Below are 19,120 nucleotides of genomic sequence, written 5' to 3'. Positions count from 1 at the left end.
TACTAGTAAGTCTTAAGAAATGCGAACCTATTGACAGAACTTTTTGCAGGACCCTCGTAATTTTCATATGCGTCGATTGGTAATTGTAACTCAGACATTTGAGGTTGCGTATACCCAAATGCCAATGTCAATATCGTACTTCCGTGTATATAAGTTACATGTATAAATGACAGAATCCAGCCTTGGAAATGAGAATTTCTCTCTTCATTTGCCAGCTTTGAGTTATTTGTGTATAAAGCGCAAATTGAAACTTCTAGATGTAATTTGTCGTCCCCGGAACACGTTTTAATCAATAATGCTAACTTAAGACCATTAACAAGGCATAGGAAATAGAGATCAATATAAGTGTACCTTTTACTAATCATACCTGTTCTGTAAAATTACAAAAGTGCTTCTATTGTGACATTTTGGTACAAGAAAAACTGTATTATCTGTGCTATAAAATACTTATTGATGATTCATTTTATTAGGGCTTGTTAAAAGTTAATATTTTACCGTAAGTTGACAACATTTTTGAAGCGTATTTTGAGAGGTAAATCAAACACGTATTTATTCTAAATGTTTTTGTTGTGCAAAAATGTATAATATTGTGTCTTAAACCGTTTTCATTTCCCACTCAATTGTGTAATTGCAAGGGAAGTAAAGTAACAGATATCTCTACTTATAAGTACTGGCCCAAGGCAAGCTATTTCATTCTTTGTGGATCACAACTTTAGATTAAATATTAAAACTTCTGTTACTGATATTAACAAAACTATCATAAATTTTACATTTGTAAAATCATTTTTGGTTATTTCAAGGACTTAGAAATCAATTTTTACATTAATTTATATTTCATCTTGCAAACAGCAAAGAGTGAACATATTGAATTTAGTTAGAAACAAGAATTAGAAACGTACAAGTTAATAAGATATGATTATCCCAGACCAATAATATTGCTTCCTGACCGCATAGAAATAACAACTTAGAATGATTCCTCTTTTAACTTGGGGATGTTAACAACTACAGTAAAAAATCAAGGAAGAATATCCAACAGGGAAAACCACGGTGCTTCGGTGCCGTTACGTTAACGTTATGCTTTTACGTAGTCTTATCACAACGTTGCGTTCACCCTTCGCTGTCGTAGCACCACTATCTTTTTAAGACATGATACAAATAAAGGGAAACACTGGCTAGGTCTTGTATGGTGACTTGGTAAATGTCCCAGCCTTGAATATTTTGCTCTTTTGACAGTGTTGTTGAAAGTGGCTTGCTTTTGTTTGAGCTTCGAATAATTTGCAGGTTATACAATACAGTACAGCAGTACAGTATCGTAGTTAAAAGTAAATTGTGTTTGTACAGTCACTGTGTCACATTTAAATTTTGATATGTTCGAGTTTCTACATGCTGCATACCTACACATGATATATATACTAGTAGTTGTGTAGATTTATACCATGTAGGAATCAATAGCACGGCGTCCTATCTATGGAGGGTTTCATAAAGTAACCAAATCTGCCTTATGTAGTCCCGAATATGTAGTACAGTTCAACCCAAGGAACAGCAAAGATTATTGCAATGATGTCGTTCGACAGAGCTAAGATAGTCCTTTGATGCAAAACTCTACTAGGAATGCCGAGAAAAGGTATCTGTTGTCTATGGACATTAGCTCTCTAGGTACGGGCCTTTCAGGAAATATCATTTAAAGTTGTGAAACTACGATTGCTCAAACGAGACCTTTACCAACCATTTGTTTCGGGATATCCCGATCGGGTTCATATTGTTCCATTCGAAAATAATCCTACCACAAAACTGCACCAATTTCAAGTTCAGCTAATTAATTAGGTCAAGATTCAGTCCAGGCCATGCATCCACAAGTTCATAAAACTGTCAGGAACAGTTAAAAGGGAACCAGTATTTCCAGTTCCTTCTGCGTTGCTTCTTTTCTATATAGCCGGGTTCCAAAATTGTTGATACCGTATTAATAGTCGTTAATAGGGCGTTTTTCAAAAGAAATATGACGGAAATAACCATACACAAGTGAATTTACAAATAAGATGGGATCAACGGCTTCACATCTAAGTTATTAGCTACTTGCGACATACAAGTGAAGTCGTATTTAAGTTTCGTAAACATCGCACGATTTTCATCCGATCCAGTACCCTCCGTCTACATGCCATCTTCGTTTTGACTTATGTCAACTGATAAAACAAATGTAACGATAAAAATGCAATGGTATATAGCTACGTCTTCCAGTCGTTCATGTGTTTTTTATGCACAAACCTGTGTTCAGGACAAAAATTTCGATTTTCCGAGCTCCCTGACGTTGGAGATCATTCTTTACCACAAAGAAGGTCCGTGTGCAAACTGAAAGGGATCCGTTTTCTCGTTTATCACAGAGAGGGGTCCGATATGCATATAAGATGACATTGGTTATAAATGAAATCTGGCCAGATGATGGTGGAAATGGGTTACTTTGATTAGAATTTGATAGAAAATGACAAAATTATGGCAATTTTGTTGAAAATGAGGATAAAACCCAAAAATATCACATTTTCACTGTTTTGGGTGTATTTTTTTCAAAAACTGCATATATATAGCCTACTGATTGCTATTTTCTGGCCATCAGAGGTAAAAGTGAACATATTTAACAGTTTAAATGTGTAAGTTGCATGCAGATCAGAGTAGAAAATGTCAGAACAGGGTAAAACAAGGCTGCATTTAGGGTAACTGCTTCAAAATTATGTCGCGACAGCTATTTTTGACAAAATCTGACGCTTTGTCTTATGGTACTGAAAATGCCGTAAAAACTGGGAAACTGTTGATATCAAGCTAAAACCATGTATTTTTTCATGCATTTGGGTTTACTGTACATTTCAAATGAAACTGGCACAGTATCAGAGAAAAAAGGTTTTCTAATAGGCATACAGACACTAAATAGAAAAATGGCGCGAAAAAAAAAGTACATGTAGTCGCATAATGGCGGATACAAATAGTCCTCAATATTTTTTTGCTCTGTAGAGCTATTTTCCTTATTTTCTTTGCAATTTTTTTGCTAAAATCACATGACAGATCTATGCTTGACATGTAGGTAGCATTTACATAATGAAATAACAACATGACAAAATTGTTCATGGAAACTTAGATCATACACCACCAGTATAATTTGGGGTCTCATTTTTTAGCTGATTTTGCAGTTTGTGTGTTTGACTGAAACTATTTTTCTTGCATCAAACATGACCCCCACTTTTCCTTTGATTTTTAGTTAGCATTGACAATATTCTCCAAGAAAATGTAAGTTACAGACATTTAAAATGGGTTCTGATGTGTGCTGCGGTCATTAGAAATAGGTCAATTTTATATAGAATAAAGAACAACAACTATATTTGTGTGTTTTAACCTATACACCGTGTAGTTGAAGACTTGTGTCACAATCGACTTTAAGTAAATTCGTATCAACTAACAGACTTTTCTGGAGGCCTATTGACCTATATTGCTGGGAGAACACTAATGAGCTACAATCTGTCATTAAAACTGAGACAAAAAAGATACAAAGATACTCTCTAAAAAGCTGGATTTTCTATAAATCATCCGTCTTAAAAATAAATGGGTTTCATGTATTAATGTTTATAAACCACATTCTCCAGTTTGATTAATCAACATGCTATTGTTACAATTGATCGAAGTTAGTATTGCCAAACTGTTTAATACTCGAATGTCTTTTTCGGATGTACCATTTTATTCGAATGGACGTTAGTTATGAAGCAATGTCCAGCTTAACAATATGCTTACTTAGAAAATTGTCTGGCATTATCAGCAAGACCGTACATATAAAGGATGTTCGTTTTAAACATTATAGCAAAAACATGGAAAGTGAGATAGTTTTCAGTCATATTAAATTTTGATTTGTTGTTAGTTTCAGATTTTCTTACTGAAGAAAATAAACTTATTTTATATATTAAGTTCAGAAATTTTCAACTTTTGAAAATAAATAAGCCTTTCTTCTTTCATTGATCCTAACGCAAACATTTTATGTCAGATCATGAATTACTAGTATTATTTGTGCAATATAGATTCAACTACTATACTATGAAACAAAACAAATAACTTCTAAATAGCAACATATGTGTGTTGAAAAGTATGGAATTGGCCTACCCCCGTAAATTTTAGTGAAAGAAAAATCCTTTTTCTACAACAAAATCATGAGATAGGGCATTTTTCACTGATTGCCATACAATCATCTCAACTTATCAATCAGAAAACTCTAAGATATGATCATTGGTAGTCTTTCAGTGAATGGTATGTACAATTTCTGTTGTATTTTACATCTTTGTAAATCAATATAGCTGATTGCTTCACCGAAACGTACTTTCTTTTCACCTTTTACATGTACAAGAAGTCAGACATTTTATTTGGTCAAAGCCATTATTTCTTGCCTTTAATAGCGACCTTGAATATATGCAGCAAATCAGTAAATGTGTTAAAAGAATACAAAGTTCCTGATGGTATAGCTGAGGCTTTTCTGTAGATGTTCATGTCTTTTTTTATACTGGATGCATGAAATTGCATCATTCACAGTCAGTTACAGTTTCTTTTGATCGGAAATCCTGAAAGTTTTCTTATTTAAACTAACTGGTAATTGCACTAGGCTCAACCATCATTTTGAGGGTATACTTTGCTAGATCTATTGGATTACGTACACAAACATTATACGCTCAATACTTTTTGCGAATAGATTTTATGTACCATTGCTTGACGGTACCCCAAGAAGACAAGAAAATAGTGTAGGTTATACGGGATAAGCATATTAGTATTTATAGACTAGCGTTTTGTCACCTTGCTTTAAATATTTGTTTGTCTAGATGTACGGAAGAAATAATTTACTCGCATATCCGCAGTTTTATAAGTATGGAACACAATTGAGTGATAACAATATGATTTATATCAATAAAATCAGCATTAACTCGTTGTAATAGTTTGGAACTGATCTTTCATTAGACGGTTAGACAAATAACACATTTTATGAATAGACTTTGAAAAGCATTGACGTCATTCTATGATGACATGGTGACGCCATACGCCGGGAAAAATATGTTTGTATGAGAATGTGAAAATCTGTTATAGACACGAGATATTTCAGGACAAATTATTTCATTTACAAGAATTGGGTTGGTGTATATCCTATAAATTACTTTTTCTGTATGTGATGATGGCCTGTTGTTTTCATGACGTCATTTCAAAGTAACAATAAATGTGCTGTTTTATGAGTATTGTAGAAGTTTGCAATTCATTTTCGTACTCGGTATTTCCTTCGCGTCAATTTAAATTATCTTGTAAAATGAACTTGAATGAATTATAGTCGTAGAAATGAGTTTATACTAGTTGATTTTAGCTCGATCGTGATGAAAGCTTCAAGCTTACTGGAATCACTCTCGAGTCCGCTTCCTGGAAAAACAATTACCGTTGTCATTTAAGGAGTCATGGTCGTGACCCCAGTGTGGCTCGAACCCACGACCCCTGGATTGAGCGGCCGACACCTTATTCACTAGACCACCGCTCCCTTTTAAAGCCGTAGAAATTCATCCTGTTATAAATTTATATCTACGACTAGTTGATTTAAAAAGATATTTAAACATTCTAAAATAAATCAGACGGCCTGTACTCAGATAACAAACTAAACCCCAAAAACAAACAATTTAACGGAAATGTGAACTACACTATTATATTTGAGCTAACTTCTTTCAACACAATGTCTACTTTCATCTTTCCATGTTCGATTTTGAACAAGTTACATTTCTTTCAACATTAGCTCATCAGAAGAAAAGGTGAGATGGTCTGATGTCAATATTCCATTGACCATCGCCCATCGTCCACAATTTCACTGTTAACATACTAGAGGTCTCAAGTTTAACGAGCTTAAAAGTGTACAAGACAAAAAATTCATATGTGTAAATATGACCAATTTTCACATATAGTTTATGCAAAGATGAAATTAAGAAGTTTATATGTATTAAAGAGTGTTATACATTATATTTGAAATAGTACATACATAACACACACATAATACACACAATATAATATATAAACTAAAAAATATCTTGAAGTTTTCTTTAAAAAAAATCCCCGACTATTACTGCAAGACATTTAATATTGAATATATATCTACATACACCATCATTGATTTATGTATTTAGCCGAAAGTTAGACCGAGTCTCTGAGTGAGAGTCTGTAGATTTTAAAGTAAATATATATATTGATAAAATATTTTAGGAAAAGATGGACATATGAAGTTTCAATGAAACTCGGATTGTTTGCTGTAACACAATATCGGACGTGTTCCTGGTCTATAGATAAAGGCATCCCTTGTATAGACATGTAGATTTGATGAGCCAGCAATAATAAACCTTAATTTCCTTTTATTTGAGATGTACTAACCCCAGTTATTGAGAGTAAATTAATGAGCTTTACAGCTGTCGGTTAGACTAATAAAAACAAAAATACAAACTTATTTACTGGATTGCCTTAAAATTATTCTTTTCAGAACGGAAAAAAAAGTTTCACATATTCATTTTTATTTACCACATTTGCCAAATTGGCTAATTAACGTATATTTCGGTAAGGTGATATCTTGACAGGTGCTAATACGAAAGTGGGATATTTTCAAAATGGCTTTGATAAATGCGATATCTTTTAGACTTCGTAGTGTAACTAACTTAATAGATGTACATAGGGTTAGTCGTCTCTTTGTCAAAAGCATTCCCTTTTTTGTCCTTATTCGCGAAGTCATTCACCTTTCACGGTCGAACTAAAATACATAAGTTCAGACACGAGTTTTGGTCATTTTACATCCATATGACAAAATACGTCACAGATAGGATTACATGTAAATGTTTCTGGGTTAGTATATAAGGATTTACAGTTGATTTGATGCATGAATTTAGTACATGTATTATTACCAGTCAACATTGACTGTCCTGCAACTGACTGGTCTGTGGGAACGTGGTGTCCTATTGGACGCTTGACCTTGTTTATACACTTTAAAATTAGGTTCCCGGTAAGTGGCGTTGGTATCGTGTTTCCCTGACACAACTTCAAAGGTAGGAACATAATACATAACTGAAATGCGTTCTCTTACTTAATCCTTTAAAACAGCAGTTTAATGTGTTTGGTTAAAAAATAAGTTTTCTGTCCAGTTTTGCCCACATGCAAGTCCAACTCTTTGGTCTATTGCCTCACACTTTCTATCAGCATAAATGCTATAAAAGCATACCATTTATGTTTCAAGTTTCGTACTGAATCCCTGTCATGATCTCTAATTTTGAGAGTTGTCAGTAGGAAGTCATGCTGGAAATTTACAATCAAAATCCGACTATATATGGTATTTTCGCTCTGAAAAAAAGAGACAGCACTAAACTTTTACTGTACTTTCATTTCACCATGGCAAACATAGAACAACCCACAAATCAAGTCTAAATCAACATGACAGATCAGTATACTGTAGATACACTTACCTGAATTGGCAGATAGGCTACAAGGAGTAGGGTGAAGTAAATGGTAGGAAATAGAGCATTATCTAAAGACCTATATCATGTGCACTATAATTCCAGAGAACCTAGATGTTACAATCTGCTACATTGATAACTTTCAAAGATGACAATGTGTTACTTTACTGCTAAGCTTTTGAATATTCAAGTATTTCAAAATGTTAAAAAAATTATGACAACTGTTGTAGGGACAGGCATCAGAATTGTATTGGTATGATAATTTTGTATGGTATGCTTCACAATTTTGGTAGGAAACATTGGTTACGGAATATACATTTAGTGCAAAAGATATGTAAATAATGAATATTGGTAAGGATAGGTAGTAGCCAAGGGAACATGCAGGTTTTTTTGGTAAAAAGAAAAATCTCCTGAAAACATCGCACTGATACATAAAAACAATTTATATAATCTTCCAAGTATCATAACTTAGGGAGAATAGGTTTCTGATATGCTCTGTCTCCATTGTAAACAATTAAACAATCGCGACGGATGAATTTGGCTGGTAGAGATTTTTATCATACAAAGTCTTAGACGGTCGAACATAGGTGATGGTCGGAAAGTGGCTGTGCCGGAAATTTCAATTGAGAGAACGCTTTTGATAATCTACGTTCGATGACTGCGTTGAGTGCCAAGAGTATAAAAGAAACAAATAATAAAAAATTATAATAAAGTACAAAACACATACCTATAGAAATGTGTCATGTCATGAATTTTAATCTTGAAATATAACAGTTATCTTAGAATAAAACAGTAAGCAATGCCCAGTTACTTATACATATATACAATGCAAGTCAAATCATATCATATGAACTATTTATAAGATACAGTTGTACTTAGAAAGTATCACAAGAATTTCATAAAACTTTATTTTCACCACTTCAAATTTAGCTGAAATGAATACACCAGGGATCAATATAAAACTCCTGCCCGAATATTATATATTCAATCAAAAATTGCCCTCTCAACACCAATGATGCCCCAAAGTGAAGTACAAGTATTGAGTTGTATGTATTCTCTTATGGGACTTAAAACGTGCTTCATTTTGATATCATCTTAGTATAACGATTGCTTTGCTAATATGTTGTAAAAACACCACACTGAGTTGACCTTCTTGAATCATGTATCTGTTTGGATTAAATATTTACTTTCTGAGTACCTCTATGATCGAATAGTAAACAATTTCCCCACATAGGATTTTCATAGCAGATCGTTACCGTGGGATTCCCATAAGGGAATTAAAATTTGGTATTTCACCAATTACAATTATTTGCAATATGATTGAGGTGGTCATTAAAATTGCAAGTACTGATGATTTATTCTTTTCAACTGAAGATAAAAAATATTTATTTTCTCACAGAAGGGCAATAGTTCCGGGAAGTTCCCCAACTAAGTAAAATATAAAACAAATATAAACTATCTTTTTTACCACTTAAATTCGATTAAGGCCTTGAAAACCCATGAAAATATGCGGAAGTCAGGCATTTTTGACTTTCATGTAGTCTGTCAGCAGGGTACGAAAGAATTCGGTACGAATAATTCAACTTAATGACAATAATGTAGCCTATTGATTAACGTACAACGATAACATCTATTATTATAAAGGTTATTAACTTCAATAAACTAGAGAAAGTGTAGTAACTGAGAAATATTCATGAGGCTGAAAATACACAAATGCGAAAGGGTACAAAATGTTGTTGGGGCGCCACAGAATCGTGAACAGAGTTGCCTAGTGGCTGTTTGTCATTATGTTTTATATTTTGATTTATTATATGACTGCATGAGCCCAAGGCTGATAATGATGATGGCTCATTTGGGACATTTCATGCGAACTAAATGATTTCACGAAGCAATCAGATTTTGCAATGGAGTTCTGGAGACCTTTAAGAAGTATAAATTAACTTGGAAAACATTTATTCGGTTTGAAGAAGTTGAATGATATATTAGGACTGACGGAATTGTTAGATTTATTACGCATACACGGACACATACGTGTATCAACGATAGGGAAAATAAGCCCATTTATTTCTTTTTATATTCAACACAGTCAATCACAAAGCTTATTAAATCCAGAAAATATACTTTTGGCTTAAAATCAGTATGGAGGTGTGACATATGATAATGTGGACATCTTGTTATGTCGAATGCACAACTGAAATTTAAATTATACTATCATGTGTTAAACATCAAATGCTGTAGTGGCAAAAATATTGAAAAAGCAACTGTTATATTTTCATCTATTATATATTATTTCCTTTTTTGCAGGGGTGTTGTTGTCCTCGATATTGACCTTGAAAAAACCTCAGTCAACCAGTGCGTAGACTCAGAATCTTTGTTTTCCGGATCTCATAAATGCAGACCTGAAACAACTAAGGTCAGTATTTACTCTGTATTTAGAAATTGTTAGTTTCCAGCTGCGAAGAAGAAGCGGCGAAATAAATTTCCTTATAGGTCAAAAATGTTAAATGCTTAGAAAATACTAAAATGAGGGTTGGTAATGATTCCATCTATGAATGGACCGGAGTCAGACGAATATACATGGAATCATATGATTTTACACAGAAATAGACTAAAGTCAGACTTTTACACAGAGAATAATATGATTCTATTGATAACCAGACGATTACACGTATAATTGTATGTCTATTGATAAATAGTCCAAAGTGGGGCAATTACAATTCAAATCCTATAATTCTATTGATAAATGGTCCAAAGTAGGACGATTACACGCAAATTCATATTATTCTATTGATAAATGGTCCGAAGTAGGACGATTACACGCACAATCATATATTCTATTGATAAATGGTCCAAAGTAGGACGATTACACGCAAATTCATATTAGGACGATTACACGCACAATCATATATTCTATTGATAAATGGTCCAAAGTAGGACGATTACACGCAAATTCATATTATTCTATTGATAAATGGTCCAAAGTAGGACGATTACACGCAAATTCATATTATTCTATTGATAAATGGTCCAAAGTAGACGATTACACGCAAATTCATATTATTCTATTGATAAATGGTCCAAAGTAGACGATCCCAATTTATGATTCTATTGATAAATGGACCAGTGTCAGAAAATTTCACCTATCTCTAAATGATTATGTAAAAATGTATATAACGCAAAAATCTTATAGACGGATTTGAAGGCATGTATAATTTATCTTTGATTTTTTTTAAAACAAATGTTTAATCAGTTGTCAAAAACAACAAAGCTTTTGTAATTTACGAAAACTCCTGTTACAAATTATTGAATCTCTTCTGTATGTCATCAAATGAATGTCTTTATCAGCACTGATTTTCATATACAAGTTGAATGGCATTGTCGATTCTTGTTGTTGTTCGAAAATTAAACAAATACATATTCTCTTCATTATAATTATTATAGATAATCTTCATTTTTTTCTGATACCATGTCTTTATTAAAAGTAGACAAAATTGACGAAATTGATATAAGTTGTGGAGGGAAGAGTATAAATAATGTCTTTGGGGAGGAGGGGATGGATAGGCGTCGGGGTGTGGATCGGCTGATACGAGTACAGTAAACATGTTTTTAATACTTACGAGTTTACTGTAAAGATTCCATAATTTCCGTAACAGGATTGATATGCGTTACCAAAATGCTATTATGCAATGACATGTTGGCAGGCATTTTTTGGTATTCAGATACAAATTTCTCTAGGGGAATCATCAAATTTATTGCTAACAGCCATTTTACTAAAGGTTAAAGCGAAAAATCATATTTGGAATTATTTGGACTCTATGATTAGGGCGTCTGTATAATGTCAATGAATAACTGCGAAAGCTTTTTAATTATATTTATATTACGATATGGAGTTGATTCAATCTCAAATGACATTATTTATACGATAATTAATTCTAAATGTCGCCGGAGGTACCAGTGAATGTTAGTCTTTTCACGAGGGATAAATAATATCTGCGCAATGTCAAGTAAAATGCATTTTGACCTCTATTTTGCAATCCGATAATGTCTGCTGTTATATGGTATACAAAACCTTTGTTTCGTAATTGGTATTGGGAATAATATGCATATGCGATGTGAAAGGCTTCGTGGCTAATACACATATAATGTTGGGAAAACAATAACTGTTTAATACTTTTTATGCACTTTTTTAAAAGAATCCTTCCTTATGTTAGTGGCGAGAAGGAACAATATCAATAACACTGCTTCTTAAATGTCTCTAGGATGCTGTGAATGTTTTCTTAATTTTGATGGATCTTCCTATAACCTTTAACTCGCCTGAGCACACAGTGTTCGTGCATTGTGAGCTTGTAGGATCTTTAATATACATAGTCCGCCCATCGTCCGTCATCCACACTTTCTTTTGATAATATCTTGTCCTTAACCACTAAGACAATTTTGACCAAACTGCACAGGAATAGTCCTTGGATGTTCCCCTTGTAGATTCCTTCTTTCAAATTCAGATCATTCATTTCGAAATCTGGTTGCCATGGCAATCGAAAGGAAAACTTTTAAAGATCTTATTTAGAAACCACCGACACGTTTACTAAATAATGGCACAACATAATGTTCCTTAGGTGATTCTCCATCAAAAACCTTGTGTTTAAAAACATGGCCACCAGCTTTTCCATATTTTTCTATATATATTTATCAATGGGAAACCTTGAAAATCTTATCCTCTGAAAGCGTTGGTCTGAATTTAAAATAATATCACTGAAATGTCTCTTACGTGACACTTTATCCAACTCCTTCAAACTAATGCTGAATCGTTGAAAAGAGACAGGGCGCGATATGTTTCCTTTATTATATAGCCGTAGTGTAAACTTTAAAAGTCTATTTGCCGGATTAAAACGTATAATGTAGTTTCATTGTGCAACCCTTTATCAAATAATTCCTTTCGTTAAAAACTTGGCCTCTAGGGGGCGAGGTTTTCCTGATATGTCTATAGTGGAAAAAATAAAAATCATCATAAACTGCTAACTTTATTTCAAATTAATTTTACACAAATGTTTCATCCTTGGTTGTCCGTCTTTGAAATTCTTTCAGATATTTCTTACATGCTAGAAACATGTGAAAACAATGAGGAGGGGTAGATTTTCTTTATTTATATATGGTATAAACTTTTCAGGAACTGTTGGTCTTGTTTCATTGGCACCCTCTTTCAAGAGCGCCAAAACATGACCTCCTAAGGGTGTTGGCACTTTTCCGTATATGCATATACAGATGATTAAAAATATCCTCTTCAGAAATTGTATGTGTACTTGTGAAATGATTCCACAAATGTTCCTTGGGTGACTGTCTACACAGACGGGGTTCGAATTCTTACATTTTGCCGGAAAACAATGAAGGAGACATTTTTATTACGAGCTAGTCCCACACTTACCTTAAATTCAGCTTGATCAACAATGTAGGTTGAATGAAACATCTCTCCGACGAACTTTAAAGCTTTGAACAAATCCACTTACTACGAAATAAATATAGTAACAAGGTTTGGTTTAGATAAGGAACTTTCCAACAAATGAATTTCAATAGCATACACACACCTTTAAAGCCACAGCAAAGTTGTTTTATAGGTAGCTCTGTAGCTTCCAGTGCGTGTAGCAACAGAGCAAAAACAAACGAACAAACAAACAAAAGGCATAGCTTAAATGGCAATTCACTTTTGCACTGTTCACTTTGGTTTTTATTTCAGTGCAAGTATTTACCTGGTGGCGGACTACAGGCTGGACAATATGAATGTCATTGTAAATCAGGATTTTATTTCCCTCTTCTAAACGCGACCCAAAAATTTTACACCGGAACTCAAGTCGAACGTCACATCCTACAGAGCATGCGCAGTGATGCGAACTTTTCCACAAGTGACTTCCAGTGTCTTCCGTGTCGCCAAGGCTGTATAGATTGTGACGACGATGGTCCATGTTTAGTTGAATATAACATTTTAATGAGAGGAATTCCTTTAGGGATTCAAAGCTTTTGTATGACAATAACCCTAGTTCTAGGAATTGTTGTACTTAGAGTTAGAAAATGTAAGGTAAGTCTTTCTCAAAATTTATCGTACCATTTTTTAATTTGTAGACAAAAAATAGTCATCAAAAATTTACTGTGTTTTAATACTTGTAGAATACACAGAAGTGTTTCGACGTTCGCATATGAGATGAAAATTGATATGATATTTTTTGAATGCCCAACTAAATGCCTCACTGCTTGTTTAGTTACATGACAAACATGTAAATGTTTTCTCTCACATATTAGTCTAAGACAGGTATAAGACCCTGTGGTTCAGCGTCTTAACATTCGCAGTGAGTTGATTTTTTAGGCTTTTATGGTAGTTAAACATTGTCTTCCAAGGTTCAAATACCTAAAATAGTTCTGGCAACACATTTTGTATGCTATTTCTTCATTCTATATACTAAGAATGTTACCCAAGCAGTATTGTATTTAAGCTACTTTTTCTGGTAACATGAAATTTATAACACAGTATTTACCCTAAGGGGTACCAAATGTTTAAAGACTCTATAGTTCTCACTCAGTTTTATTAATAAATGAAATTTATAGTTCATACTATATACATGTATCAGGCAGCGTGATGTTTGACTAATTTTTCAGATGGCGTATCGTCTGCTTATTTTAAGGACAATAACTATGTTAAGTTTACATGCCAGATATAACATATTCTAGCATTTTTATACACTATACAAAGAAATATGTTTTTTTGTGCACTAATTTTCAGGTAACATAATGCATAAATTGAAATCATGCAAATTTTAAATGAAGCATATAATTTATGCTTATTTATATTTAGAGGTGACCTCGACGGAAGTATACCTTGTTGTTCTTGTTTTTTTTTGTTTGCTTTCACCCTTCGATATTCAAATCACTTGCCCCTCATCGATGTGTGTTCGAGCCTCACTCGGGGCGTATAATTTTTCATATGAGGAAGCGATCCAGCTGGCTTATGGAAGGTCAGTGATTCTACTCAGGTACCCGCCCGTGATGAAATTATGCATGGAGGGGCATTTAGGTTTCCTCTGCTATCAAAGCTGGGAAGTCGCCATATCACCTATAATTGTGTCGGTACGACGTTAAATTCAACTAAAAAAAATAAATAAATAAAATGAAAATCCCTCGATATATGTGTACCGTTTTCCAGGCAGCATACCACTTAGGCCTATTTTTCAAGTAACATATGATTTATATTAACTTTTCATGCAACGTTACATGTATGCATATTTTTCATGTAGCGTCACATATATGCATATTTTTCATGCAAAGTCATATGTATGCATATTTTTCAGGTAATGGTGATTGGTATGTGGTGCTTACTGGAAATTATTCTTCTCGGTGCTTTATTTCTTTATGCTACGGTAAGTTCCTACTCTATTCTTCACTAATATTGCAAACACTAGGTGCCCAGTGGTCTAGTGGTTACACGCGTGACTGTCAATCCAGAAGTCCGGACCTCGAATCCAGGTCCAGGCACTGGAAATTTCTGAGATCGCAACATAAATCTGGTATATTATAAGCATGATCTTTATTGTATTTAGGGCCAAGTTAAAGGTATTTCAGACCCATATTTCATATGCGAACCTATGATCATTAACTCTAAACATAAAATCAACAAGGATACGCTTGATAATTATATAGCTAAACGCAACGTAAATGGATAGTACCACTATGATTACTGGCAGGTTACTGTATATCATTTAACTGTGAACGTAGCTCGCTATTTAACTTTGAATGTAACTCGCCATTCAACTGTGTATGTAGCTCGGTATTTAACTTTGACTGAACTCGCTATTTACCTTCGAATCTAACTCTTCGTTTAACTGTGTATGTAACTCGCTATTTAACTGTGAATGTAACTCGCCATTTAACTGTGAATGTAGCTCGCTATTTAACTTTGAATGTAACTCGCCATTAAACTGTGTATGTAGCTCGATATTTAACTTTGTTTGAACTCGCTATTTAACTTCGAATGTAACTCGCTATTTAACTGTGTATGTAGCTCGGTATTTAACTTTGATTGATTTCGCTATTTAACTTCGAATGTAACTCGCCATTTAACTTTGAATGTAGCTCGCTATTTAACTGTGAATGTAACTCGCCATTTAACTGTGAATGTAGCTCGCTATTTAACTTTGAATGTAACTCACTATTTAATTGTGAATGTAGTTCGCTGTATAAATGTGAATGTAACTCGACATATAACTTTGAATTTAGCTCAGTATTTAACTTTGAATGTAACTCGCCATTTAACTCACTATCTAACTTGAAATGTAACTCGTCATCTAATTGTGAACATAGCTGGCTATCTAAAATTGAATGTAACTCGCTTGTTAACTTTGAATGTAACCCGCCATTTAACTTTGAATGTAGCTCGCTATTTAACTGTGAATGTAACTCGCCATTTAACAACTGTGAATGTAGCTCGCTATTTAACTTTGAATGTAACTCGCCATTTAATTGTGAATGTAGTTCGCTGTATAAATATGAATATTACTCGCTATTTGACTTTGAATGTAACTCGCCATATAACTTTGAATTTAGCTCGATATTTAACTTTGAACGTAACTTGCAATTTAACAATGAATGTAGCTCGCTATTTAACTTTGAATATAGATCGCTATTTAAGTTATATTTGATGAAGTTAAATAAATTTTGATGAGTGTTGTCGTTATTTAAACTAAATATCTGCAGGTAAAATATTTTAGTGAAAGAAGGGCTTTGGATATTTTAATGAAACTATGACGTAGATGATATCTTTAAAATTGTTCATATAGAGAAGTAATGGCATTTTCAGTGAAATGTTCGTATTTTCATCCTGTAATTGTTTGTGCTGTATTTAAACTTTTTGCAATATCTAAATTGTATTTTGGCATACTATATGTCACACATAGAAAACGAATAAAAGCAAATAACGGATTATTAAAAATGTCACCGCTTCTGTAGTGCAGTGGTAGAGCGTCGATTGCGAGAAGTGGTATGTTCGATCTATGGTCACGACAAACCAAATAAATGATAGCTGTAGCACATTTGCTTGGCACTCAGCATTAAGAAAGGGAAACTGACATATCATCTACTTTCATGGCGATAGAATCCATCAGCAATGAGGTGTCGAGAGTAATAGATTAAAGCTGTTCAACGTGTTTCACAGTCGACCTAAAAGAAATTGAGCCGTGCCATGAGAAAACCAACCTAGTGGGTTTGCGACCAGCATGGATCCAGACCAGCCTGCGCATCCGCGCAGCCTGGTCAGGATCCATGCTGTTCGTTTTCAAAGTCTACTGCAATTAGAAAAACTGTTAGCGAACAGCATGGATCCTGACCAGACTGCGCGGATGCATGCTGGTCGCAAACCCACTATGTTGGTTTTCTCATGGCACGGCTCAATTAATATTTACTAAAATTTTCGACGGAACATTGCCCACAGAGACTCGGAGTTGATCTTGCGACAACTTGGCCGATAGTGTTATACTGTACCAGCTGCATTAACAGAGACGCTATATATGTTAAATGAAGTTCTCTTTTAACAGAGCTGTATTTTAGAATTAGCACAAAGAAGCATTCCTTTCTTTTTTGTTTTCAGGTAGTCGTCCAATATTTTGAACCGTCAACAACGACGTGCCTCATCGTGCCATGGTTACGGGAGCTAGGATTTGCCATACTATATGGAGCACTTGTATTAAAAATATACAGGTATAGGTTATTTCTATGTTATCATAGTTAAAGGCGTATGCTAGAATTCCATATTTATGAGATCCCGGTGACCTATAGTTTTTATTGCATATTTTTGTTTCTTAGATGGTTTGTCCTTCAATAGCCAAAGTTGGAAGAAATATCTATTATTGGAAAAACATTAGTCCAAAATTCTAACGTATGCCTTTAACGGGGTTGAGGTTGGGTAAGGTATACTTCTTCATCAGTAAATTCAATGCATATCAAGGATGGTATTAATTCGCACTATAAGAACTGGTAGATCAGATGAGAAAAAAACTGCAACGATCATCCTGATTAAAAATATTGTCTTGTTGGTCTGGCTTCTTCAACAACAACATCAACAAAAAATGCGGTAAGATCAATCATAAAAAGTCATTTTATAGGTCATATGATATATCACACCATTGATACGCCATACTTTATGAAGTATTTGTATGGAGAATATATGAGCGTATTTGTGTGGGATATATAATTTATCGTTCTGTATGTATGAAGCATTACATATACAACAAGTATATTGCATGGGTTTTACGATAGTCCGTACAGTTGTAACGGAAGAATGGGTACAAGTATTTTGCATGGAATATATACCGAGAGCCGGGGTTTATCATTTGATATAATGAACACTTTCATTAGAGACATACATTGTAGACATATGTCAAACCATGATAAGGGGTGCTGTACATTATAGGACACCTTGTCCAAAAGCCCCAAAATCTGTATCGTGACATTATTTTGGTAACTATGCATATTCATAACTGTATTAAAAGTAGTAAAAGTGTATATCAAAGATTATGGTGGTAGATGTGTACAAGGCAAAACTTATTCATAAGTCAGAAAATATCTGACTCGTTCAAAAGAGATGACACTGTAGTTTTAAACAAACACTTAACTTTCGTAAGTTTGCAGAACACTAATTAAAGAATATTAGCTGGCTATACTGGCTGTACTTCAATGACGCATTGTGTTAAACGAACAGACGTAGTTATGTTAGTTTGTACAGAAATCAGACTCCAGTCTTTGCATCTAGTTTATTCATAATGCCATGATAATTTAAGAAAAGACCGTTTTAAAGACTGATTTTTTTGTGATGTTTGAAAATTACATGATGCATTTTAATTTTGTTTTATAGGCATATAAAGCTGAAGGGTGCACTGCAGATTTAAAACTAGATTGCATGGCTAATACATGCAAACAAATCAGATTTGATCGCACTTCACATAACTCTAAACATGCTTTGAATCCTCTGAAAATCGATTTTTTTGTCTTGGTCCGGACATGTTTCGGTTTTCAGGGTATTTAATTGAAATATTGTGACATTGGTAAGGCAGCTTATTGTTGATATCAGTTATTGAAATATATGTACAAAAATACCTGTTGATTAAGTCATGATTTGGCTTTGGTCACTTCTCTTTTTAACTCATGTGAACCATAGGTGTAGAGTGAGCTAATACTGTAGGCCGATGGTCTTCTACAATTGAACTGTGTTATCTTATCCTCAAAATGACACCAAACTGGTATGGACCTTTCTCAAGTTTTTTTTCTCCATAGTTCTGCTTGACCCCTTTAAAGGTCCATCAAAGTTACAAGTAGAATATAAAGTTTGAAAGACATCTTGATGGATCTTTACAAAACCTGATCTGTAACATCCTTGTATATCCCTTTTCTATTTGTTCAAATGGGTCTGCTTGACCCGTTTTAGGAGCCAACAGAGCTTAAGCATCCATGTGTGGTCCTTTCTCAAGTTTGTCCAAAATGGTCCCGCTTAACCGTTATTGAGCGGATGCCTAATGTTACACGGTAGCTTAAATAAATCCAGATTTTGCCATCAAGTATAGGTTTTATGAGGAAAATGTAAGCTTATGGTAATTAGAGGCTATTTGTTT

At 33.9% G+C, this 19,120-nt stretch overlaps 1 protein-coding gene across 1 annotated transcript in view; it reads left to right on the top strand.

Annotated features, from left to right (window-relative positions):
- Positions 1-19,120, top strand: part of LOC123537820 (probable G-protein coupled receptor 158) — a 76,138-nt gene that overhangs the window by 31,352 nt on the left and 25,666 nt on the right. The window contains exons 2-5 of the mRNA XM_045321665.2: positions 9,786-9,894; positions 13,210-13,548; positions 14,813-14,881; positions 17,104-17,213. Coding sequence (XP_045177600.2) covers positions 9,786-9,894; positions 13,210-13,548; positions 14,813-14,881; positions 17,104-17,213 — 627 coding nt within the window. The remainder of the gene's footprint in view (positions 1-9,785; positions 9,895-13,209; positions 13,549-14,812; positions 14,882-17,103; positions 17,214-19,120) is intronic.

Source organism: Mercenaria mercenaria, chromosome 18 (assembly GCF_021730395.1).
Source record: "Mercenaria mercenaria strain notata chromosome 18, MADL_Memer_1, whole genome shotgun sequence".
In the NCBI taxonomy this organism is placed as follows: domain Eukaryota; kingdom Metazoa; phylum Mollusca; class Bivalvia; order Venerida; family Veneridae; genus Mercenaria; species Mercenaria mercenaria.
This window is presented reverse-complemented; position numbering and strand designations above follow the sequence as displayed.